This window comes from Mustela lutreola, chromosome 9, assembly GCF_030435805.1.
Source record: "Mustela lutreola isolate mMusLut2 chromosome 9, mMusLut2.pri, whole genome shotgun sequence".
Classification (NCBI taxonomy): Eukaryota; Metazoa; Chordata; class Mammalia; order Carnivora; family Mustelidae; genus Mustela; species Mustela lutreola.
In genome coordinates this window covers 79,369,413-79,395,134 of record NC_081298.1, presented here as the reverse complement: position 1 = coordinate 79,395,134, position 25,722 = coordinate 79,369,413, and the positions used below count along the sequence as shown (strand labels likewise).

Sequence of the window (25,722 nt, the reverse complement as noted above, 5' to 3'; positions counted from 1 at the left end):
TTGACATAGTTACTAAGTATGTCTTCACAAAATAATAATGACCAAAGAAAAATAACTATCATGGAAGAAATTGGCAGTTACCAATTCAATCAAGTGATAAAAGGGAGTGTCATCAGTAATGAGACAAAATGAAATCTTGCACCATCTCTTAGGATGTACTGAGAAGAGCACAATATCTCTTCTGTGTTTTTGCTGTTAAAGATACATAACCTGAACTTCATTATGAGTCAGACACAGTCTAATTAGTTAAACTCAAGTGAAGGACATTCTATGAATAACTGGTTTAACCTTTTAAAATGCCTAGGTCATGAAATTCAAGGAAAGACAGAAGCTGTTCCAAACTGAAAGAAAGTAAAGATGAAAATTCACACTACTGAATGACAAGTGTGATTCTGAATTAGATCCTTTTCTTATAAAGGATATCCATTCATTATCTGGGAATAACAGACTTGAGTGCGTTCTAAAGATTGGATGATAGAAAAATATTATTGTTAATTTACTGATTTTAATAATTGTATGTGTAGAACATAAGCACCAAAATTTGGGGAGGGGGGTATTGGATATCAGGACAGCAACTTACTCTCAAGAGGTTTGGAAAAAAGTCTACTTGTCCATGCAATTTTTCTGTAAGTTGATATTGCCCCATAAATCACTTAAACTCCATTCTTTTCAGCTGGTTTATTTTTTTCCCCCTCTGTTTTAGATTTTTTTTTTTATTGTTATGTCTTCAAGTTCACTAATCTTTTGTTAAACAGTTTCCTATCTACTGTTAAGCCCATGCAGTGAATTTATCATTTCAGATATGTAATTTTTAGCTTTAGAAGTTCCATTTGGGTTTTTTTTTAAAACAGTTTCCTTTTCTCCTCACATAATGCTCATGTTTTCTTTTAAGTCCTTTACTGTATGGTTGACCCTTAAATAACAGGTCTGAACTGCATGGATAGAGATATTTGTAATAACTACAGTACAGCACTATAAATATATTTTTCTCTTATAATTTTCTTAATTTTTTCTCTAGTTTACTTTGTTATAAGAATGCAGTATATATACATATAAAAATATGTATCAGTAGACTTTATGTTATTGGTAAAGCTCTGAGCAACAGTAAGCTATTAGTAGTTAAGTTTTGGGAAAATCAAAACTTCTTTGTAGATTTCTGGCTGTGCAAGTGGTCAGCACTTCTAATCCCTTGTCATTCAAGGGGTCGCTATATTTATAATCGCTTTTTATAAGTTCTTGTCTGCTCTTCCCATGATCTCTTTCATTTCTGGGTCTGTTTCTTTTACCTTGCATTTTTCTTTCCTGGTCACAAATCACTTTTTTTTTCACCCCCCTTCTTTATATGTCTAGTAATTTTTGATTTTATAGTGGACATTTTGGTTATTACATTATGATGTGTCTGGGTCTTATCCTCTCAGGAGTGATGAATTTTGTTTTGGCATGTTGTCAAGTTGCTTGTAATTAACTTGATCCTTTGAAGGCTTATTTTGAAAGCTTTTGGGGGGAGGTTCTGGGATAGTTTTTACTCAACTGCTAGATTATTCCTACTTCTAAGATAATTTTCTGAGGTTTCTCTACTAAATGCTCTGGGTGTTTGTAAAGGTCTCTTTTACACTCTGGCTGGTCAGAACTTGAATATCTTGTTGTACTTTGTGAGCTTTGGTTGTTATTTAGCTTATAGCATTTCTGTGGTTGTCCTCTCCTCAGTCTTGTAAAATTTAGGGGTACATATGCCCAACTTCATATTTAGCCAAAAATCTTCACTGCATATAGTTGGAGCTCTCTTATATATTAGGATAGTTTCCTATCTCCAGTATTCTTTTCTGAAAATTTTAGTTACTTTAGTTTCCTTGAACTCTAAGTTTTGGGTACTTAAGTTCAGTGAGGCTTGGGCTACCCCTCCCAATACCTCATTCTGGAAAATGCCTTTGCGTCACTAAAGAGAACCTTTTGAGGGATTATAACATTACATTCTCTGCTGTCCAAAGTCTGAAACTGTTACTTCATGTTTTGTACAGTTTTCTATCTTTTTATGGCAAGAGGGCAAATTTGATGCTAGCTATTCCTACTTGATATTTTAACTTACTTTTGTTGTATTATTTTCTCATTCAGTGTTGTGAACAATCTCACTGAATATGGCTGAACTGATGCAGTGTTGGGGATTGACTGTGTGAGTTTGGTCATATGACAAAGGATCAATATGTTGGGAAATCTGGCAAAAGAATAGTTGAAGTAAAGCAATAATTCTCAGAGTATGGTTTGAGGATCCTCGCAGGGTTCCATAGGGTCTTTCTACTTCTAAGTACATATCCTGGTAAGGCTAAATTTTCTTCATGTACATGAACCAAAATACCACAAACAATAGATGAATGCAGAAACAAAGATGAGCAAGCCTGTTTTTCAAGTTTAAACTAGACATTAAAGTGATGTGTAAAAATAGTAAAACAATGCTACTCCTCTCACTAATCTTTTTATTTGATATTTTTAAACATGTAATTTATTATTTTTAAAAATGAGTTAATAAGTAAAGAGCTGTGAAATCTTCTCAGTTTTAAATTCTGTTACAATAAATACAGCCACAAAAATAAAAGTTTGGGGCCTAAAAGTTTGAGAATTTTTAAATTAAAGCACCATACAGTCTGATCTGTCTGGGGAAGGAACTGAAGGCATTAGGGGTATAAAGTATAAAGGCATTAGGTAAAAAAGGGAAGGGTTAAGGAATGAGAGGTTCTATTGAGTTCCTCTTCTCTATTGTATAGGTATCAATTTCTTTACTTCTCTACATTCTTGTGTGGAGGTGTAGCAGTTAAAGTCATAATCAGGAGACAGTACTGTGTCCCAACAACTGCTGAGATTTTTGCTTTATGATACTATGCGTTCAGCCCTTGCATAAGGAATCCTGATTTCACGTTTGCCATTTCACTTGGCCATGTCCTTCTCCAGCCTGGCCACTTTCCCCTAGTATGGAACTAGCTGTACGTGCTTATGTTCTGTCATCAACATCCCTTCTGTTCTAGTGCCACCACTTGTACTTGGATTTCCTGTTCTTCTTAAAAAGAACATAAATGAGTATTTGTCCTGGTTTATTATCAAATGTTTTCAACGTCCATTTGTATGTTGAAAATGGCAGGATCTCCTTTGTCATGGCTGAATAATAACTCTAATACATGTGTATAAATATATATGGTATGTATCTCACATTTTTTTTGTGCATTTATCTGTTGATAGATGGTTGTTTCTCTGAGTTCGCTATTGTAAATAATATTGCAGTGAATTGCAGGTATCTTTTTGAGATCCTGCTTTCACTTCCTTTGGCTTATATATTGTGAAATTGGGTTGCTGGATCATATGGTAGCTCTGTTTTTAATTTTTTGATGAATCTCTACAGTGGTTGCAACAAATTACATTCCTAATAATAGTGCAGAAGAGTTCCTTTTCTCCACATCCTTGCCAACATTTGTTATCTCTTATGTTTTTGATGTTTTGCTGTTGCTCTTTTAACAGATGTGAGGGTAATGAATTTGATTGGCATTTTTTTGAGTAGTGATGTTAAGTACCTTTTCATGTACCTATTGGCCATTTGTAGATCTTTTTTTAGAAAATATTCAATTCCTCTGCCCATTTTAATATTAGTTTGGTTTTTGCTATCAAGTTGTATGAGTTTTTTATATATTTTGGTTATTAACCCTTTATCAGATATATGATTTGAAAATATTTTCTTCCATTCCATACATTGCCTTTTCATTTTGTTGATGGTTTTCTTGGCTGTGCAGAAGCTTTTTAGTTTTATGTAGTTAACACTCATTTTTTTTCTTTTTGTTTATATTGTTTTTGTTTTTGGTGTCATTGAATTTCACATTCTTTTTTTTTTTTTTAAAGATTTTATTTATTTACTTGAGAGAGAGACAGTGAGAGAGAGCATGAACGAGGAGAAGGTCAGAGAGAGAAGCAGACTCCCCATGGAGCTGGGAGCCCGATGCGGGACTCGATCCCGGGACTCCAGGATCATGACCTGAGCTGAAGGCAGTCGTCCAACCAACTGAGCCACCCAGGCGTCCCTTTTTTTTTTTTTTTTTAAGATTTTATTTATTTATTTGACAGAGAGAGATCACAAGTAGGCAGAGAGGCAGGCAGAGAGAGAGAGAGAGGAGGAAGCAGGCTCCCTGCTGAGCAGAGAGCCTGATGCGGGACTCGATCCCACCCAGGCGCCCTGAATTTCACATTCTTAACCATGGTCTGTTTTTCCTCAGTTTCTGCTACCTCAGAATCATTCAACCATTTGCTTTCATTGAATCTGTAAAGTTTACCCAAGATTAAAGTATTAACCCATGTTATAACTGCATTCTTTAATTCCTGTGTTACAGTGCCTGCTCAAATATAGTCCCCATTATTCAGTGAGAAGATAGAGCATTTCTTGATTATTAGCTCATATTTTACATTCTTGATTTAAATAGATTTATTTTGGGTGATGGAAATAAATATATTCAAAGGAAGTAGGAGGTTATTCATCCCAGGAAGGTAGAGAAACAAAATGAGAATGAAGAGCAATATCTGACTTATGTTTCAAATTTACTTTGCCATTGTCCTAAAAATATCAAATGCATTTATATTAATTAGAAGCATAGAACACATGTCAAAAAAATCATCTTCATTTTGGATTGTCTCTTTAATGCATGTGGACACGCAATTTTTTAAAGGAAAAATGTATTTTATGGTTCTTTTCAGTCATCTGTAGGGTGTTAGGTATATTTCAATATAATTTTAGTTTAAAACATCTTTTTTAAATTTCTTACAGTAATCCTAAATCGGAGAGTCAGAGAGTAAATAAAAAAGTCAACAATGATGCCTCACTTAGAATTCATAATCTTTCCATTTTGGTGAGACAGATAAAATTTTATTACCAGGTAAGTGATCCTTTTTAAAAAATTTATTTAGTATTTTAATAAATGCCTGTGTATTCACATTTTTCTGTAATAACAAAAGGTGAGTATCATCAACTAACATATACTAAATGCTTATTATGTGCCAGATACTGGTTTATTTGCTGGAGGTAGAGCAATATTGATATAATTTATTTCATATGTAATATTAAAGATACAAGCAAGCACTTTAAAATTATGTAATTTTAAAAAATAATTATTCTATTTTATGAATTTTTAAAACCAGTTCACACTTTCTGAGAGCTTTATAATAATGCAACAATTTATTAAGCTACTTGAATTATGTCTTTGAAACATACACATTTTATGGTGAGCACTCTGGACTCTGAAACTTATACTTTTTATTGTCCCTTTTAAAACAAATTGGATGCATATTTCAGAGTTTAAGTATGAGCATTCTTCAGGCTATCACTATACCTCTAGGAATCACTATAGCTGCATCACACAAATTTTGGTATGTTGTATTTTTTTTAAATGTTTATTTTTGTGTATTTTCTCATTTTTGTTGTGGTTTTTTATTCCACTTGAGTTATTTAAAATAAGTATTTTTCAAGCAGACTTCTTTTGGTTTTTATTTTTGTTTAAAGAATATGGTTGGTATGATGCTAATTTTTTGACAATTGTTAATAATTACTTGGCTTGGCCTATTATGTCTTCACTTTTTATTAAGATTTGATCTGCGCTTCAAAAAGATAGGTACTGTCCAGTTGTTTGGGTACAGAGTCAGAGCAAACATGTTTGTTAATTGCATTTTTCAACCTTCTGTGGCCTGTTTAATTTTCTCTTGATGTCTCACTTACTCAGAAAGGTAAAGTTGGATTCTCCCATGATGGTAGATTTGTCAAGTTTGCCTTTATCCACTTGAGAGTTATGTGACTAAATGCAAATGAGTTTTGAATTTTTTAATTATTATGGAAAATTATATCATTTATAAGTACTTGTTTCCACATATTTTTTTCTAATGGTTTAAATCTTTATCACCCTCCTTCTGTTTTTTTAAAGGCCACTCTCAAAATTATGCATTCAATTTTTACGATAGCAAAGGCCAAAATTAATATCTTTACTCTTATGGAATAGCACGATGATCTTAGAAGACTTTAACTCCAGTTCTCCTTTATGATTTTTTTTAAGCCCTTCTTGTCTTTTTTGTTCTTTTTTAAAAACCCCATAAATTAGATATTAAAATTACTGTTAAATAAATAGAATCAGTGTTCCTTTAGATCAAGTTATGTATTTTCCTCCCCCCTGCTCCATAATTTTCTTTTGTATCTCAGAATTGTTTTTGGTATCATTTTCTTATGAAGTATATCCTTCAAATGTTTATTTAGAGAGGGCTTTTTTTTTTAAATTTTTTTATTTTTTATAAACATATATTTTTATCCCCAGGGGTACAGGTCTGTGAATCACCAGGTTTACACACTTCACAGCACTCACCAAATCACATGCCCTCCCCAATGTCCATAATCCCAACCCCTTCTCCCAAACCCCCTCCCCCAGCAACCCTCAGTTTGTTTTGTGAGATTAAGAGTCACTTATGGTTTGTCTCCCTCCCAATCCCATCTTGTTTCATTTATTCTTCTTCTACCCACTTAAGCCTCCATGTTGCATCACCACTTCCTCATATCAGGGAGATCATATGATAGTTGTCTTTCTCTGCTTGACTTATTTCGCTAAGCATGATACGCTCTAGTTCCATCCATGTTGTTGCAAATGGCAAGATTTCATTTCTTTTGATGGCTGCATAGTATTCCATTGTGTATATATACCACATCTTCTTGATCCATTCATCTGTTGATGGACATCTAGGTTCTTTCCATAGTTTGGCTATTGTGGACATTGCTGCTATAAACATTCGGGTGCATGTGCCCCTTTGGATCACTACATTTGTATCTTTAGGGTAAATACCCAATAGTGCAATTGCTGGGTCATAGGGCAGTTCTATTTTCAACATTTTGAGGAACCTCCATGCTGTTTTCCAGAGTGGCTGCACCAGCTTGCATTCCCACCAACAGTGTAGGAGGGTTCCCCTTTCTCCGCATCCTCGCCAGCATCTGTCATTTCCTGACTTGTTGATTTTAGCCATTCTGACTGGTGTGAGGTGATATCTCATTGTGGTTTTGATTTGTATTTCCCTGATGCCGAGTGATATGGAGCACTTTTTCATGTGTCTGTTGGCCATCTGGATGTCTTCTTTACAGAAATGTCTGTTCATGTCCTCTGCCCATTTCTTGATTGGATTATTTGTTCTTTGGGTGTTGAGTTTGCTAAGTTCTTTATAGATTCTGGACACTAGTCCTTTATCTGATATGTCGTTTGCAAATATCTTCTCCCATTCTGTCAGTTGTCTTTTGATTTTGTTAACTGTTTCCTTTGCTGTGCAAAAGCTTTTGATCTTGATGAAATCCCAGTAGTTCATTTTTTCCCTTGCTTCCCTTACCTTTTGCGTTGTTCCTAGGAAGATGTTGCTGCGGCAGAGGTCGAAGAGGTTGCTGCCCGTGTTCTCCTCAAGGATTTTGATGGATTCCTTTCGTACATTGAGGTCCTTCATCCATTTTGAGTCTATTTTTGTGTGTGGTGTAAGGAAATGGTCCAATTTCATTTTTCTGCATGTGGCTGTCCAATTTTCCCAGCACCATTTATTGAAAAGGCTGTCTTTTTTCCATTGGACATTCTTTCCTGCTTTGTCGAAGATTAGTTGACCATAGATTTGAGGGTCTATTTCTGGGCTCTCTATTCTGTTCCATTGATCTATGTGTCTGTTTTTGTGCCAGTACCATGCTGTCTTGATGATGACAGCTTTGTAATAGAGCTTGAAGTCCGGAATTGTGATGCCACCAACGTTGGCTTTCTTTTTCAATATCCCTTTGGCTATTCGAGGTCTTTTCTGGTTCCATATAAATTTTAGCATTATTTGTTCCATTTCTTTGAAAAAGATGGATGGTACTTTGATAGGAATTGCATTAAATGTGTAGATTGCTTTAGGTAGCATAGACATTTTCACAATATTTATTCTTCCAATCCAGGAGCATGGAACATTTTTCCATTTCTTTGTGTCTTCCTCAATTTCTTTCATGAGTACTTTATAGTTTTCTGAGTATAGATTCTGTGTCTCTTTGGTTAGGTTTATTCCTAGGTATCTTATGGTTTTGGATGCAATTGTAAATGGGATTGACTCCTTAATATCTCTTTCTTCTGTCTTGCTGTTGGTGTAGAGAAATGCAACTGATTTCTGTGCATTGATTTTATATCCTGACACTTTACTGAATTCCTGTATAAGTTCTAGCAGTATTGGAGTGGAGTCTTTTGGGTTTTCCACATATAGTATCATATCATCTGCGAAGAGTGATAATTTGACTTCTTCTTTGCCGATTTGGATGCCTTTAATTTCCTTTTGTTGTCTGATTGCTGAGGCTAGGACCTCTAGTACGATGTTGAATAGCAGTGGTGATAATGGACATCCCTGCCGTGTTCCTGACCTTAGCGGAAAAGCTTTCAGTTTTTCTCCATTGAGAATGATATTTGCGGTGGGTTTTTCATAGATGGCTTTGATGATATTGAGGTATGTGCCCTTAGAGAGGGCTTTTTGAAGGTAAAATTTCTGTGTTTATTTGTCTGAGAATGCCTTTATTTCACCCTTATTCTGAAAGATAGTTTTATTGGGTATGCAGTTCTTTGTTAACAATTATTTTTCTCTCAGTGTTTTGCAGACTTTATTCTCCTCTCTTGGGATTCCTTTTTGTTCTGGAGAAGTCAGCCATAAGTCTAATTTTTGTTCTTAGGTTAAACTGTCCTTTTTCTCTCTTGATTGCTAATACTCTCTTCTGAAATCTCTCTCCTATTCTGTTTTTCAGATATTACTATTACATGTTAATTAGACTTTCTCATTCTATCCCCCATGTTTGTTAAACTTTCTTTTACCTTATCAGTCTTGTGCTGCATTCTGAGTATTTTTTTGAGATCTGTCTCTCCAGTTTGCTAATTTGCCTCTTATGTGTCAGATCTTCTGTTTAACCCACTGATTAACTTTTGACTCAGTAATTATATCTTTCTTTTTTTTTTTTTAAAGATTTTATTTATTTATTTGACAGACAGAGTTCTCAAGTAGGCAGAGAGGCAGACAGAGAGAGGGTGGAAGCAGGCTCCCTGCTGAGCAGAGAGCCCGATGTGGGGTTCGATCCCAGACCCTGAGACTGTGACCTGAGCCGAAGGCAGAGGCTTAACCCTCTGAGCCACCCAGGCGACCCTATATCTTTCTTTTGGAGAAGGTCTGTTTGATTCTTTTTATCTTTGCTTTTTTGTTTTATTATTCTTTTAATTCTGTTATTTCTTTAGAAATTAAAACTCTTTTTTTGTTTTGTTTTTGTTTTTGTTATTGTTTTTGTTTTATGCCTGACAATTCCAAAATCTGAAGTCAGATCTGTGGTGATCTGAAATACTTTTTGTTTTTAGCTTGCTATTTCTCATGGTTGTGGTAGTAGCAGTGGCAGTGGTGTGTGTGTGTGTGTGTGTGTGTGTGTGTGTTTTGACCTTATTTTGGGTGGGAGGGGATTTATCTGTGGGAATACTATGTGTCTGGGCCAAGGATTATTGCTCCAGAGAGGATTTGTTTCTTTTGTGCAACCAGCCCAGAACCACTTTATTTTAAGTAGCTCCATATTATTTTAGAAGTGATACTTGTATACTGTAGAAATGTAGAAAAAATGAGAAAATACAAACATAGTTCCAGTGCCTGGAGATTATCACTATTAGCATCTGAATATATGTCTTTCTGAATCTCTTTCTCTGCATTTATAGATAGGTATATTATGGATTTATGTGTTTGTATTTTTTTCTGAGCTGGTAGTACATTATTGCAAATCTTTAGGGAAATAACCTTCCTTAGTCTCTACCAAAGACCAAGAAAAACATCTTCTTTCTTGTCTTCCTTTGTAGGGTTCAGTTTTTTGTTTTCTTTTTTATCTTTTAACTGAGAATTATCTTTTTATTTATTTATTTTTTTAGTTCAGTCATTCGAAAATAATTTTTTAAAAATTATCCAGGATTTTTGGATTCCTTCCTTCCTTTCTAATATCTAATACTCCTTGTTGCCAGAAATAAGTCTATGCTAGACTTTTTATAAACTTTTTGTATTACTTGCCAGTATTCCAGCTGTTATCTTCCTCAAGTTGATGTGAGTAAATAAGACTTCTATTTTGTCTTTTAATCTGTTTCATATCAGTATTTTTAGATTTGAAACAAATGAGTAAATTAAGTGATACAGTGACTTATTTTGATAGTCATCAATTTTGTTCTTACTAAAACAATGCTAGATTTTTGGTTTCATATTATCTTTAGGGAGATGGAGGTTTGCCTTGAAAATTTCAGTGAGATTCCTTGGAGGGCAAAAGGATTTCTGCATCAGAATCTTAAATTAGTTGTCAGTGCAACCTAATTTTGTATTGTATACTATTGCTTTTTTTTTAAACAGCTTTCTTGAGATACAGTTCATATACTGTATAATTAGCTCATCTAAAATTTCCAATTCAGTGGTTTTTAGTATATTTAGACAGTTGTGCTGGCATCAGTACAACCAGTTTTAGAATAATTTTGTCACCCTCCAAAAAAAACCCTGTTACTCCTATTTTCCCTACCCTGCACACACACACCACCACCACCACACTACCACTACCTCAGTGTTAGGCAATTGCTAAAATTTATTTTTGTCTTCATAGATTTGCCTCTTCTAGACATTTCTTAAAAATGGTATTGTATACTTTGTGGTCTTTTGTTACTGACTTCTCTTACCTGCATAGATTTCAAGGTTCATTCATGTTGTAACATGTAGAACTATTTTTTATGAAACTACTGTTGTCTTGTTTTTTTTTGTCTTCCTCCTGCCTAAAGCCAGGTGTTGAAATTACCTTTTATTAATCATGTTAATCTAATGATGCTGTAGTCATCAAGAAATTTGGGGAGGAGCAAATTGTGAAATTCATCAGTTCAACATTTTCGATAAGTGGTTCTCAATGGAGGGTGTTTTTATCCCCTTGGGGACATTTGGCAGTGATGAGAAACATTTTCACACACAGGAATACTACTGGTATAAAGTGGGTAGAAGCCAGGAAAGCAGTTTAGTATTTTCTGATGCATGGCACAGTTACCTAAGAAAGGAATCATCCAGTCCAAAATGTTAATAGTGCCAAAACTGAGAAGTCTAAATGCTTATAATGCCAGGTGATTTTAGTAATAACATTTTTGACTTGTGTTGAGTTATCACCATTTTTTAAAACACATCTGTAAATATTTCATTAACATTTGCGGGGTGACCAGTTATACCCTTTTCTTTTCATTAATGGAAGTTTGAATACCAGTGGACTACCTTAGGGTTAGAAGTGATTGAGTATCTTAACATTTTGTCACTATTGTTTCAAATATTTAAAACATAAAATATTCTGAAGGTTGAAATTCTCCATGTACCAATTCCTTGTGTTTTTCCTTTAGTACCAGTTTACAAAACCATTTCTGCCATCAACCCAGTGTTTCATATTCTTAGATAAAATGTTTCTGAGACACTTCTTTTTTTATTATTTTATTTATTTATCTGATAGAGACACAGAGAGAGAGGGAACGTAAGCCATAAGCAGGTGGAGTGGGAGAGGGAGAAGAAGGCTTCCTGCAGAGCAGGGAGCCCAAAGCAGAGCTGAGCCAAAGGCAGATGCTTAACAACTGAGCCACCCAGACACCCCACACTCCCTGCCCCTGTCAAGATACTTCTGAAGTATCTTCAGGAATAGATCAACTGTCTTACTTACACAGTTACTTGACATACTAAATTTTTTCCCTCATATATGTCAACCAAGACACTCCTGGCCTTGTTTATTATAAGACAGATTTCAAGTTAAGGTCTAAATCAGTGCAGTTCTTGTCACCTGTTAAATTACCTATCTGTTGAAAAGATCAGACTTTTCTCCCAAATTTATTTAAACTATTAAACATATATTTTATATATCATACATTCCTCAGAAAAAGTACTGAGGTAAAATATTTTAGCACATTATGGTGGTTCTGATTCACAAAAGGAAAGTGAATTTGGGTGAGTTAAAATTCACAAGTCTGTGTCTTGGTAAGAATTAGGGTCATCTTGCAGAAATGATTCCTAGGGAGAAAAAAAAAAGTGACAGATAATCTTGAGATGATTGTGAGTGGAAGGAATTATTTTATTTTATCTTTTCAGTAATGATAGGTAAATTTAAGTGCCCATATTCTTCCTTTTTTTCATTTTATTGATTTAGAACATGTAAAAGCTCAGTAAAAATTGTAATGTCATGCAGTTTCCCTCTGTTCTGTTACTTGTAAATTGAATGCCAGGGCATTGGGGCTACAGTGGTGAACACAACAAACCATGTCCCTGTTCTTACAGAACTTATGGTTATATTAGAGGGATAATAGATGAGTAAATAACTATATAAATAATTTTGATTGTGATAAATAAGAACAATGAAGGAGTAATGTACGAGGTCTTGAGAGAAATAACTGGTTATGATGAGATTAAGTGAAGTTGATTTGATATACTTGTTCATGTTTAAGTGGCAGCTCAGACCTTTTCAGATAATCACTTGATCCATATACAGCAAGCATTTCTTTTTGTCTTGCCAATAAATACTGGAAAATTTTCAAGTCAGAAGTAAGGAAGTTATAGCTATTATGTATAACTACCTAGTCTCTGGATTTTTTAAAGTTATTTTTATTCCTGTGAATGAAAGTTAGTGAATTTGATTATCAGAGACACAATTTACAAGTAAAAATCTTAGTCCATTTTTAGAATTCTGTCAGCAGCTAGTGATTGCCTTGACTACTCTGGCTGCAGTTTATTTATTTATTTATTAGGATTTTATTTATTTATTTGACAGAGATCACAAGTAGGCAGAAAGGCAGGCAGAGAGAGAGAGGGGGAAGCAGGCTCCCTGCTGAGCAGAGAGCCCAGTGCAGGGCTCGATCCCAGGACCCTGGGATTGTGACCTGAGCTGAAGGCAGAGGCTTTAACCCACTGAGCCACCCAGGCATTCCTGGCTACAGTTTAAATAAGTACTAAAAGAAGTAAAGATGGTTTTCAACCACCATTAAAATAATAAGCTGAATCATTTGAGGCTCAGAAAGAAAATAACACTTTCTATTAGGAAATTTAAATTTATTAGGACATTTTTGCATGGTTGATGTCATTAATATTAAAAACAAAATGGTCTTATACCATTAATCTGGTTGGCAGAGAAAACTGGTACTTTTTAAAGATTTTTGTTTAACATCTGTTATAAGCAACATGTGGATTATTAAAATTTGTAAAACCTAGTAGCCAAAGAAATGGACCTTTTGTTTTATATACAATGCATACTTTATTTTCCATCATATTTTTGACACTTTGGTCAGATGTTCTTTCTTTTTAATGCTATCCATTTACTTTTTTCTGTAGACTAAAATATGATAAAATAAGTCACTTCTTTTTTTTTTTTAAAGAGAGAGGGAGTTGGGGGTTACAGAAGTAGAGGGAGAGAGAGAATCTTAAGCGGGCTCCTTGCCCAGCACCGAGCCCGATGTAGGGCTCTGTCTTATAACGTGAGATCATAACCTGAGCCGAAATCAAGAGTCAGACACTTAACTGACTGAGCCACCCATGTGCCCCTTTAATGCTTTTCCCTAGTAAAATAAATAAAAGGACAAACACAAATATTATGATAAATGTAATTATGTTTGAATTTTTAAAATAGGTTGTAAGAGTCCTAAAGAAGACACTCTTATATTTTAGAAATCTTTGAAACTTATATTTAGTACTATAGTAATGTGCAGTTTTAGTAACAGCATTTTGTTTAGTGTGTGACTCAAGAAAGAGAGATGAGCCTAGACCTTGGCTGGAAGTGTTTAACTTGTTACTGTGCAAGTAGTTTATGGATAACTTAGAGGAAGTCTGGCACAAACATGAAATAGTCTTTCTTGCAGTGCTTTGGCAACTGAACTTTAGTTCACAGAAACTTCTATATCAGGAAAAAAAGTTGTTAGATGATCAACTAAAAATACAGTTAATATACCATTTTTTAATAGAAAAGTTATAAGAAGTCAACAAAAAGTAATGGGAATAACATTACTTGTATCTATCAGAGCACCTCTACTGTTATTTTCCTATTAACATAATTTCTGCCAGTTCTTTCTTGTTTGGTATTTTTATTACTTATTGCTGTTCTCCAGATCTTTCTAGATTGTTTTCACATGAAGATAGAATTTCTCCCTGTTCCTGTGAAACTTCGTTTAAATGGTCCTGAAAATTCTCAGATTCTCTGTATTTGCATACTGTGTGCCTTTAAAAATTGCAACCTTCTTATCTCTACCTCCAGTAATCTTTTCATTCCATGCTTTATTATTTTTATACTTAGCATAGATCATCAAAACCATTTATTTACTTTTCTTCGCTCTACCCCCGCTAAAATGTAAATTCCATGAGAACATGGATTTTTGTTCATTGCTTTATTTCCAGTGTAGTACAATGCCTGGCAAATTATAAACACACAGTAAGTACGTACAGAATGAATAGCTTCCCTGATTTTTAAAAAATTTTGTTTATTTATTTGAGAGCGAGAGAAAGCACACAAGTTAGGGGGTGGGATGGACACAGGCAGAAGGAGAAGCTCCAGCTGAGCCAGGAGCCTGGTGAGGGCTATGATCCCAGGACCCTGGGATCTTGACCTGAGCCGAAGGCAGACGCTTAACTAACTGAGCCACTCAGAATTCCAGCCCTGATTTTCTTATAACTTTCTCGGCTCTTTCAGTTGTATTGCTAAAATTCTTTCTCCATACATTTTTTATATGTTTCTTATCACTTTTCTAACAAAGTATCTTTACTAGTTCATATGCATATATATTATCATCTTTAACCCTTCAATTTATTAGTTCCTCCTACTTAAGGTTATATTTATCTTGGGCTCAAAATGTATTATTTTTCCATTTCTTTAGCACCTTCAGTATAAGCATCTTTAGAACAAGGTGAAGTCTGGGAAATCCGAGGATATATAATAGAGCTTTAGCAATAGCCATCAGGTTTTTTTTAGCCTCTGGTATTTTTTATGTCGTCTATATTTTCAATGTTACTTGTTAGATTAGAATAGGGAAATAGGAAATTTTACAAAAATGTAACCAGAATCCTCTGAAGAACCCACAGAATTAAATAGAGGTTGTAAAATAATTTTTTAAAATTTGTGTGGTTTTTAGCTGCCTTGCCTAATATTAGTACTTTCAGACATAAAAACTTAATACTTAGAAATAAAGTAAAAGTAGAGTAGAAAGTAGATTTTCTCCTATTAACTAATATTTCATAAACTTATTTTTAAAAAACTATACTTTTGTTTTATTTTTTACCCTTTCCAACAAAATTCACATACATAGTAAGTCATGGAACCTTCATTTAAGCCTAGGCATTTGGACTGGCCTCCTGCAGAGTATGCTATGCTAGGTATCAGATTCTGCTATACTAAGGTACATTTTTAGATACATGGAGATAATTTTAAATTTAACAGTTTCCTGTAGCAGTTGTGTCATCCAAATATAATAGAATTTCACAGTGTGTAAGTGAAACACATGAGGTCATTGATGATACCATATGGTTAAAAAAATCTATGAGATTGCATTTGTCTTTTGCAAAGAGACTGAGTTAGCATTGAGGCATGGAGTAACAGAGTAGGCAGAGAATGGGGAGCCAACTGAGGGAAAGAGTAGAGGAACAAGGTAGTGACCATATTGAAGATTACTGTTCACCTGGACAGTTTCATTATAACAGTGTATCAACATAGAATGTTACATGGTAAATCAGTATAATAAATTGCCTTGAAGAGTTGGTGTTTTCTAGTATGATTTATCAGTTTTCGCTCATGTTATTTAAAAATAAGTATAAATGAGAATTAATCCTTTATCCTGAAGTTGAAATAAAGCTTTTTTCTAATAATTCAGGATCTCTTAAAATTTAATGCCTCCTTTTATGATACTGAATTTGAATGTTCTTTGTTCTGACTATTCGCTAAATGGGATAGAGACAAAATAGTGATTGCTTTTTTTATACATCTCTTATTTATGGTTTTAATGTACAATGATAGTCCTGATAATTTTGCTTCAAGGCAAGGAAACTAAAAATTATAATTAGAAATTTATTCCCTTAAGTCCATTTAGCTGTTACCTACTTGCTAATAGCATATTCCATCTTGAGGTAACTTGCTTTGAACTGGAAAATTCATTTATTAAAAAACCAGACTTGGTCTCACTCAGTCTTTGGAGCAAATGATTTTAGCAGTTTTTTACACTTACTCTTAATTACTTATTTAATCAGATACACATACAGAGTATATACATTTTTTTTTAATGTATGCATGTTTTTGGTAATAGTTTTTTAAAGGGCTAGTAAATATAACACTGAAGAAAATGTTTTGGAACTTTCTCATACATATCTATAAAGAGTTAAAGATAAAAGATTAATTCTAATGAGCCTCTGGTACATGTCACATACTGCTTATGGGAAAATGCTTTTTTAAAGATTTTATTTGAGAGAGAGAGAGCATGAGCATGAGCGCAAGCAGGGCAGAGGGAAAGGGAGAAACAGATTCCTCACTGAGCAGGGGAGGGAGAAGCAGAATCCCCAATGTTGGGCTTGATCCCAGGACCCTGGGATCATGACCTGAGCTGAGGGCAGATGCTTAACCAACTGAGCTACCCAGTTGCCCCTATTTTGTAAGTAATAGATATGTTATTAAGTATAGCTGACCTTATAATTTTTGTTACCCTGGTGTCTTTTCTTTTTTTGTTTTTTGTTTTTTTTTGGCATTTGTTTTCTTTGGTTTATTTATTTTTATTTTTTTTTAATTTTTATTGTTCAATTAGCCAACATATAATACATCATTGGTTTTTTGACGTAGTGTTCAATGATTGATTAGTTATGTACAACACCCAGTGCTTATCACATTGGGTGCCATCCATAATACCCATCATGTGGTTGCCCCATTTCCCCACGCCCCTCCCCTCTTCAACGATCTGTTTGTTTCCTGGAGTCCAGAGTCTCTCATGATTTGTCTTACTCCTTGATCTCCTTGATTTCTTCCCATTCAGTTTTTCCTTCCTTCCCCTGTGGTCCTCTGAGCTATTCCTTATATTCCACATGAGTGAAACCATAAGTCTTTTTAAGACCTTGGATAACTTTTTTCATCTTTTTTTTTTTTTTATTTTATTTTTTCAGTGTTCCAAGATTCATTGTTTATGCAAAAGCTTTTTAATTGCATTGTAGCATATCTACAGAGAAGTGCACAAATGGTAAGTTATAGCTTGTTGATAATTATCTAGTCAGCATTACCCATATAACAACATTTGGGATATCTTTTTACAGGAGACTTTGCAGCAGTTGATCATGATGTCATTGCCAAATGTTTTAATCATTGGCAAAAATCCTTTTTCTGGTAAGTATTAAAATTGGCATAATGTAATAATAGTCCTTCGTGTAATACTGTACTGTGTATCAAGATCTTGCCTATTTATATGAATACAATAGGTTTTTCATGACTCTAGTGAAAGTCAGAGGTGATACTCCATTTTGTAGAGAGAAAATAAACGGAATATTTATAATATGTAGATGAGATCTACATACTACAGATGTGCATTTTAGGTTAAGTGCAGTGTTTTTTCAACTCTACCAAATCGATACCTTTCTGTAATGATTTTTAGTGTCTCATTATAAACAAGTATAGAAGATAATGTGGGTATAAGATTAAAGGAAATAAGTGATTTTGAAGTAATTTCTAGGTTTGTATTCATATATCTGCTTTCATTGCTAGAACTATTTGAATCTAAGATTTTATTGATTGATGTTTAGGTTATATGAAACTACTTCTAAATGGAAAGACGAGAAGCAGTTTTCTTATATCATTTAAATTATTTTCTTCAGAAGTTTATGCCTTTTGCCTGATTTTAAATGTGACCTGTTCAGAGTTTTGATTTTTAAACAATTAGGGAAATTAGTAGCCACTAACCAGTTCAACAACGGACTTATTCTTTTAGGCTACCCATAATGCAAATCCTAAGTATATCTTCTCCAGATCTCACCCCCCATTCTCATTCAAAACAAACAAAAATAAAGTCAAAATAAAAACTAAAATCAAGCAGCTCTTTTTCCTGAGGAAATTACCACTTAGTTGAAGTGAATTAGGAGTTTAGATAGTTTTTAGAGATATTCTGGAATATTTGATTATATAAATTAAAAAATGAAATCAAATATGTAGAATGGAATTATTTTCAGTTTTACATGCATTTAATGATTACCTACCAAATTGGGGATATAAAGAAAATGGTCTGTACCCCGGAGGATCTTGTGTTTTGGGAGAGATACACAGATGATTAGGAAATCCTGTAATAATTAGTACAAAATAGAACTATGTAAAAGTATTAGGCATATAAAATATGGTGTAATTATTCTTTTTTTTTAAATATTTTATTTATTTGACAGATAGAGATCACAAGTAGGCAGAGCGGCAGGCAGAGAGAGGGGGGAAGCAGACTCCCTGCTGATCAGAGAGCCCAATGTGGGGCTCGATTCCAGGACCCTGAGATCATGACCTGATTCAAAGGCAGAGGTTTAACCCACTGAGCCACCCAGGAGCCCCGGCGGTGGGGGGGGGCAGTAATTATTCTTAAAGTTGGCAGATTCATGGAGGCTGGGCACCATTGACGGGTGGTTGCCAGGAAAGGCTACACTGAAATTGTTAGAGCTGTGCCTAGGATTGTTATTAGTAAGTAGTTAACTAGAGGGAATAAAGACAAGCAAAGAGAGTGACAGAAGTGAAGGCAGAGGAGTGTGGATATATATATTTGTGGAACGGTGATTAGCGTGGCTAAGAAAGTAAGTTGTTTCCTGGAGAGTAGGAGGGAATGTTTGAAAAGAAGATTCGGAATTTGTTATAGACAGTTGCCCTGATGGTGAAATTTAGCCCAAAGAAATGACTTTTTTTTTTCTCAGCTGAATATTTTGAGAAAATCTGAATTGAGTATTATTCAACAGCCAATATACTATCCAGTTCTGTTACAGATCATTAACTTTATCCAGCTTATTATATACATTCATTTTATCAGCTTTGCTGTAACATTTAAAGTTTTGATCCTCATAAGCCTACACAGTGGAAAGCCATTTAAATTTTACAGATAGATGAATCATATAAGATAGGTGTTTTGGAAAGAAAACGCTAATAGGCCTAAGAGAAGCTAGGCCTATTAGGAACCATTTGGTTGAATTTGTGGCATGTCCCCATATCAGCAGTTCATTTGGTTTACTGCTGTGATATAATCATTCATGGAAAACTAGAGTATTTATGTAGTTAGCCTACTTTATTGCATAGAGTCTTGAAGGCCATTTTATCTGTGCTGCAGCCCTTCAAAACGGACATCCTTGCCCATTTCTTCTGCTATTACCACATTGTGCATACAGAGATGCTCTTTTGACTTCTTTGCTCTACTTGCATACATAATCGTTGGGTCAAGTTGTTGTGAATATTACCTTTAGAAGGGATTCTACCAATGTAAGAAAGAGAGTTGAACTAAAGTAAAATGTAGTACTTAGCAATCGTTTTTATTGCAGAACAAGGCACTGAAGAAGTTAAAAAGTTGCTTTTACTTTTACTGGGTTGTGCAGTTCAGGTAAGTTAAAATATTTCTTCCTATTTTCATTTTAATAACTTCTTTATTTTTTTTTCAGGCTCTAGTTTCTGGAAGACTTAAATAGGGGTTTGGTTTTCAAAGTCTGTTAGGAACTTTTAAGTAACTGACTTCTAAGGAGATTTTGAAGGAAAACACTCTGTTATTTTATTTCAGACTGCACTTATATTATCAGATAGTTGTATTATTTAAAAATTATATATATATACATATATATATATATTTATTTTGAGGCTTTTACCAGCCTCAAGTTTTTCAATTTTCCTTAGAGGTACTCTTAAAAACTTCTCCCAAAACATCTTATGACTAATGTGTGCATGTTTGTATGTTACAGAAGGGAGGATTAACAACAAAGAGAAGCAAAAATTATGAAAAATGTTATTTAGGAGTATGGATTATTATTATATTGCCCTTTTGATGAGTGATTATAATAATAATAGCAGCATTGATTTATTGAATTCCCACTTTGTGTCAGTTATGATTCTTATGTAGGTTTTCTTTTCTCTTTTTTCACATAAAAAGATTGGTGTTTAGATGGGATGACATTTAAGTTACCCAAATTAAGACACTTGTGAGAGTCGGAATGGGTACTGTTAACAATTACAGAGGAACTGCATGTGTAAACTGGGACTGTCTCTGTCAAACCAGCATGGTTGCTCTAGATTTATATTGCCAACAGGCCAAAGAGTTAAGTTTAAACTCTGGTCTGACTTCAAAACCTATTTTTCTATGTTGATTTTTCCTTTAATCAGCCATGTTTTGGATAAGTGATTACAGTGTTAAACTACTTCAGTTATTTGTGGAATGAATTTATTTGTGGATAAATAAATATTGTGGCCATGAGTAATTTTTTACATATATATGCCAGAAATTATAATTCCAAGAGAGTGTGGCTTTTAGAGCTAACTGCTCGGTAGCTATGGATTTACACAATGCATGTTATTAAAGTTTCATGCTCTGTAGTATACAAGTGTTTACTTCATAATTGATTGAAAATTCAGTAAATATGGTGTTTGTGGTCATTGCTGTTCTAATTTGGTCATCTGATCCTAAATTAGAAACACAGTCCTTAATTATTTACAGCCTTGAATAATGTATTTGCTTTTAAAAATACCTCTATTAGTGGATGTTATGTAAATGTAAGTAACATAGTGACGGCATAAATTTGGTTGTAACTTCTGGTTACTATTTGGTTGTTATTTCTGGTTACTTAAATTGACAGTGGGAATGGAGCAGAACTAAGAACTTTCTATGAACAGTTAAGGGAAAGCCTAAAATATTAAAGAAGTAATCATTATTACCACCTGTAAAAGCAACAACAAAAAAACCTATAAAATCTAAGCTGCTAACCCCTACCCTATTTGCTATAACTGTAGTATCCCATATTTAAAATAGAATTTAGATTTCATCCTGTCGGTATTTGGGAGCCACTGATGCTAACGACATCAAATGTGTAACAGAATCTCTGGTTAGCCTTTAACTCTCTGTATGAACAATTAGAAACCTTTGTTGATACTGAAGAACTAAAAGGTACTTCAGGACAAAACCAATCAGCTAACAAGTATTGTTTGAATAATTTCTGGAATGTCATGTCTATTACAGAAAATCTGTCCTTGTGTAATTCAACAGGTTAAAATGTCTAATGTTTAATATAATATGTAAGTGGCATAAATAATGTTTTTCCACATCAAGATTAGTTTTTTCTGTTATACTTGTGATTTGTAGGTAGAAATAGTAAGTTAAAGTTGCTGATATGATACTAAAGTCCAGGAATTTAGTGGGCTGCAAACTTTAAAAGATACTATATTCATGAAAAGAAATAGAAATGGAAGGAAGCATAAGGAAATTGGGGAAAAAAATTGTTTCTTTTGAAGAAGAAAGTTTGAAATTCTTAAGGGGAAGTAGCATTCAAAACAGTAAATTAGTCACTATCCAAAGATCTTAACTCACAGAATAAATTTATAATTAAGGCTTTTTTATCCTTGGTTATACATAAATCCACAGGAATAACTTTGAATACAAAGAAAACTATTCAATGCCAGGGCTTAGATATTTCCATTATTGAGGAATTAAACCAGTCCAGTTCCACCAGAATCTTTTTTTAGTGAATAACACATCTTCTGAATCAGTTCTGAGCATCAGCTAAAATTTTTATGGGCATACAGCTGTGCATCCCGCCATGAGATAGTTGAGAGATTCTCAAGCAAAATCATCCTACACAGAAGGAAAAATATTTGCAGTATATGTTGTTTACCAATATTTTTCTCTGAAGCCCATGTGAAATTCAGCAGATCTTAGTTTTATATTAGTACTGGCTATTTAGTATCCAAAAATATTATTTATTTTGGGCTTTTGCAAGGTTGCATAATGTTGAAAGTAACTGTGTCAGGTGTGATTGAAATTAAAATTTGACCTTTATGTTTGCCCTCACAAGCAATTCTAACACTAGTATTTGATATAGAAAGCTATTTTTGAACTTGGTCAGCTTGAGGGCTACAGCCTGTTGTTTTCCTACCAGTTATCTGTAAAGCATCCTAAAAATTAGCAATTTAGAACATTAATTATCTCATTACATTTTGGGGAAATGAAGCAATACATAGCTTCTAGCTGAGGCAATTTTTTCAATTTTTTTTTCTGAGAATATATGATAATAGCAAATGTAGCTTCGTATAGAGGGAATTTTTTGCTGATAGTGTTTTTAATTTTTTTTAGTCAGGGAAAAATTTATACATAACGTAAAAGTCACTATTTTACTAAATTTTTAAGAGTACAGTTCATTAGCATTAAATACATTCACATTGTTTTGCAACCATCACCACTACCCATTTCAGAACTTTTCTCATCTTCCAAAACTGAAACTTTATACCTATTGAACAGTAACTTCCTATATCTCTTTTACCCTTAGCCCCTGGCAACCACCATTCTTTACTTCTGTCTATGAATTTGACTACTCCAGGACCTAAGTGGAATCATTCAGTATTTGTCCTTTTATAATTGACTTATTTCACTTAGCATAATGTCTTTAAGGTTCATCCACGTTTTAGCATGTGTCAGAGTATCCTAATTTATAAAACTAAATAATATTCCACTGTACATATATACTACATTTTATTCATTGATGGACACTTGGGTTGCTTCCATTTTTTGCCTATTGTGAATAATACTGTTGGAAACTTAGGTATAGAGATGGCTCTTTGAGTCTCTGCTTTCAGTTCTTTTGCTGTCTATACAGAAGAACTGCTGGATCATATTTGGTAGTTCTATTTTCAACTTTCTTAAGACCTACCATACTGTTTTCCATAGTTTCTATACCATTTTACATTTCCATCAACAGTACACAGGGTTCCAATTTCTCCACAACCTCACCAACATTTATTACTTTCTATTTTGGGGATGAGGGGAAAGCCATTCTTTAAAGAGGGAATTTTAGTTTTTCCATTTTTATTTTTTTATATGGCATATTTTTGTTTTACTTTTGATAGATTATGGTCTATTCAGTCATTGGTGTTTTATTTTTATTGAAAAAACTATAATGTATTCCTCATTTTATTTTTCAGTGGTTTGTTTTGTGTATTCTTTCCTTTATTTTAGTATAGTTTATCTTCATAATCCTGTCTTTTTTAATAAGAGAAAGCACTGAGAATACCAAGTGAAAATGTGAGGAATTTGAGGAGTTTAAGAGCTTAAATTCTGGTGATAGATGTATAACTTCAGGGTTAATGCAATTCTTCCTCCAGTCCTCAAATTCCTACCCAAATAATTTCTCTCTCTTTCTTTTTTTCTTTCTCTCCTTATTTTTTGTGATTAATTTATTTGAAAGAGAGCGAGAGAACAGGGGAAGGGCAGAAGGAGAAGGGCAAGAATCTTAAGCAGTCTCTGCTGAGCAGGGAGCCCAGCACAGGCCTTAATCCTAGGGCTCAACCCTGAGATCCTGACCTGAGCCTAAATCAAGAGTCAGAGGCTTAACCAATTAAGCCACGTACGTGCTCCACCCCCACCCCCATAACTTTTCTGCACTTTTCTTGGAATATCTGGAATCTGCTGACTTAGATATCGGTTGCTATAATAGAGTTAGAAAGAACTTTAGTGCCCATAACATATTAAGAACTTTATATAAAGATAAAAGAGAACTTCATTTTAGGTGGAAAAAATTTGCCGATGATTATCTAGTCTTCTTCACGAGAGCCTTCATATATGGAAGTAAAGCTATTTATATGTCTGTTTTTAAACACCAGACTTCTTTATGCTCTAGAATGGGGCTGTCAATATAGTAACCATTGTAAGCCACATGAGGCTAAATTAAAATTAATTACTATTAAATAAAATGAAAATTTCATTTGCTTAGTTGCACCAGCTACATTTTGTATTTAGTAGCCATATATAGCTAATGATTTGGCTATAGGGCTTAGAGAAGGGAAGTATATGTATTAAGTTTAAACTGAAGGCAGACAAAGATATGGCAGTTGAATTGGGAGACCTTTCCACTGAATCATAGTCATCATAACCCTGCTATTTTATCTGTTCTTTGTCTGGAAAACTATAGGCCAGCATCTTTGGAAGCAATAAATTTAAAAATTGGGCACACCATACCTAAAAAGTTAATTATGCTACAAAAGTACTATCAGAAAGTGATTCTTAATTATTCTCACTAGACCTGTCAAATATTATTTACAGATAAAAAAATTCTTGTTTTTAAATTGACTGATTTTCATCCCATCACCTAAAACTCGATTTCCTACTCACAGTTAGAAATTGTACATTCTTAGTAATTTAATTTTAAATATTATTATATCATTCTAATAATTTTAACAGGGCATAAAACTATTTGCACAGATGGGAATGTGTTAAGTTAAATTGTAGACAATGGAAATAGAATGTTACAATTTGAGATAATAAATGTGTAGAGTATAAAGCAGAACCTTGCTAAGTTTTTAATGATCAAAGAACCAATTTTTCTTTTTGTGAGTATATTCTCTTCACTAGTAGTTGGATAATTGGCCCAGGAGATGCAACTAAGCTAGACAAGGCAGTGCTGTCTATTTTGTATGCACTTTTCATTTGGTAGCTCCAAGAGTACAGTTATACCAGCAGTTGAATTGCAGTTTAAGAGATGTAGATGGGAGGTAGAGATATTAAGATACATGTTAAACTGTTATTTAGTACTGACTGGAAAGAAGAAGATTAGGTTTATATCATAATATTCTGAATTTATATAAAGATTTTATAAAGTTATACAATAAAGAATTGCTGCCTTTATTCCACTCAGTATATGTGTACTTGTATATACTCTTGAATTTTGCCCCTGGTAACTTTATGTTATGATAGAAACGGATCAAATATTTATAATACCTTATAAATGTTGAACTGGGCTTCAAAAGTAGGTTTCTTTTATTAAGATTGATAGAATGAAGATGTGAGAATGGATTGTAAGCTTGAAGTAAAAATTGCTTACAATTTTTTTTTTCCTAAGAAGAAAGGCTGTTTTGTTTGATGATAGCCAAAGACTGACTGAGCTTTTTGGCTGTATTCCGAATTCTACCACTGACTCACTGTGTTTTTTGGCAAGTAACTTATCCTCCCTGAAACAAGTTCTTGATTCTTTACTTTTCTGTTTGTAAAGTTAGCATAATAATATTGTACTGACCTCAGATGGGTTGTGTAATGGTTTCCCGCTTTAGAACTTTACAACATAAAAATAGTATGAGTTTTCAGTGCTGTGCTTTTTGAATAAATATTTCTAAATTGTTATCTTTTCTCTAGGTAAGTATATTAGACCATTTAAATGCAAAACAAACAAAACCTTCATTGTACTGTTCAAAACAGAGCCAAGTTTTTTGGCCTGATGAGTTTTGGGTTATTTACAACATACTAAGGACTGTAGACCATAAAACATGAGTGACCATTTTATTAATTTCTTTTAGTGTCAGAAAAAAGAAGAATTTATTGAAAGGATTCAAAGTTTAGATTTTGATACAAAAGCAGCAGTTGCGGCACATATTCAAGAGGTAATAACCTATACATAGTTTTTATATACTAATACTAATTTTTATGAAGCTTGTGGTGTGTTTATATCTCCCCA

The 25,722-nt window shown here is 33.7% G+C and overlaps 1 protein-coding gene across 8 annotated transcripts in view; it reads left to right on the top strand.

Moving 5' to 3' along the window:
* Nucleotides 1–25,722, top strand: part of CCDC88A (coiled-coil domain containing 88A) — a 136,219-nt gene that overhangs the window by 33,335 nt on the left and 77,162 nt on the right. For all 8 annotated transcript variants that reach the window (XM_059187702.1, XM_059187700.1, XM_059187699.1 and 5 more), the window contains exons 3-6: nt 4,796–4,904; nt 17,329–17,398; nt 19,567–19,625; nt 25,565–25,648. In XM_059187702.1, the coding sequence (XP_059043685.1) occupies nt 4,796–4,904; nt 17,329–17,398; nt 19,567–19,625; nt 25,565–25,648 (322 nt within the window). The remainder of the gene's footprint in view (nt 1–4,795; nt 4,905–17,328; nt 17,399–19,566; nt 19,626–25,564; nt 25,649–25,722) is intronic.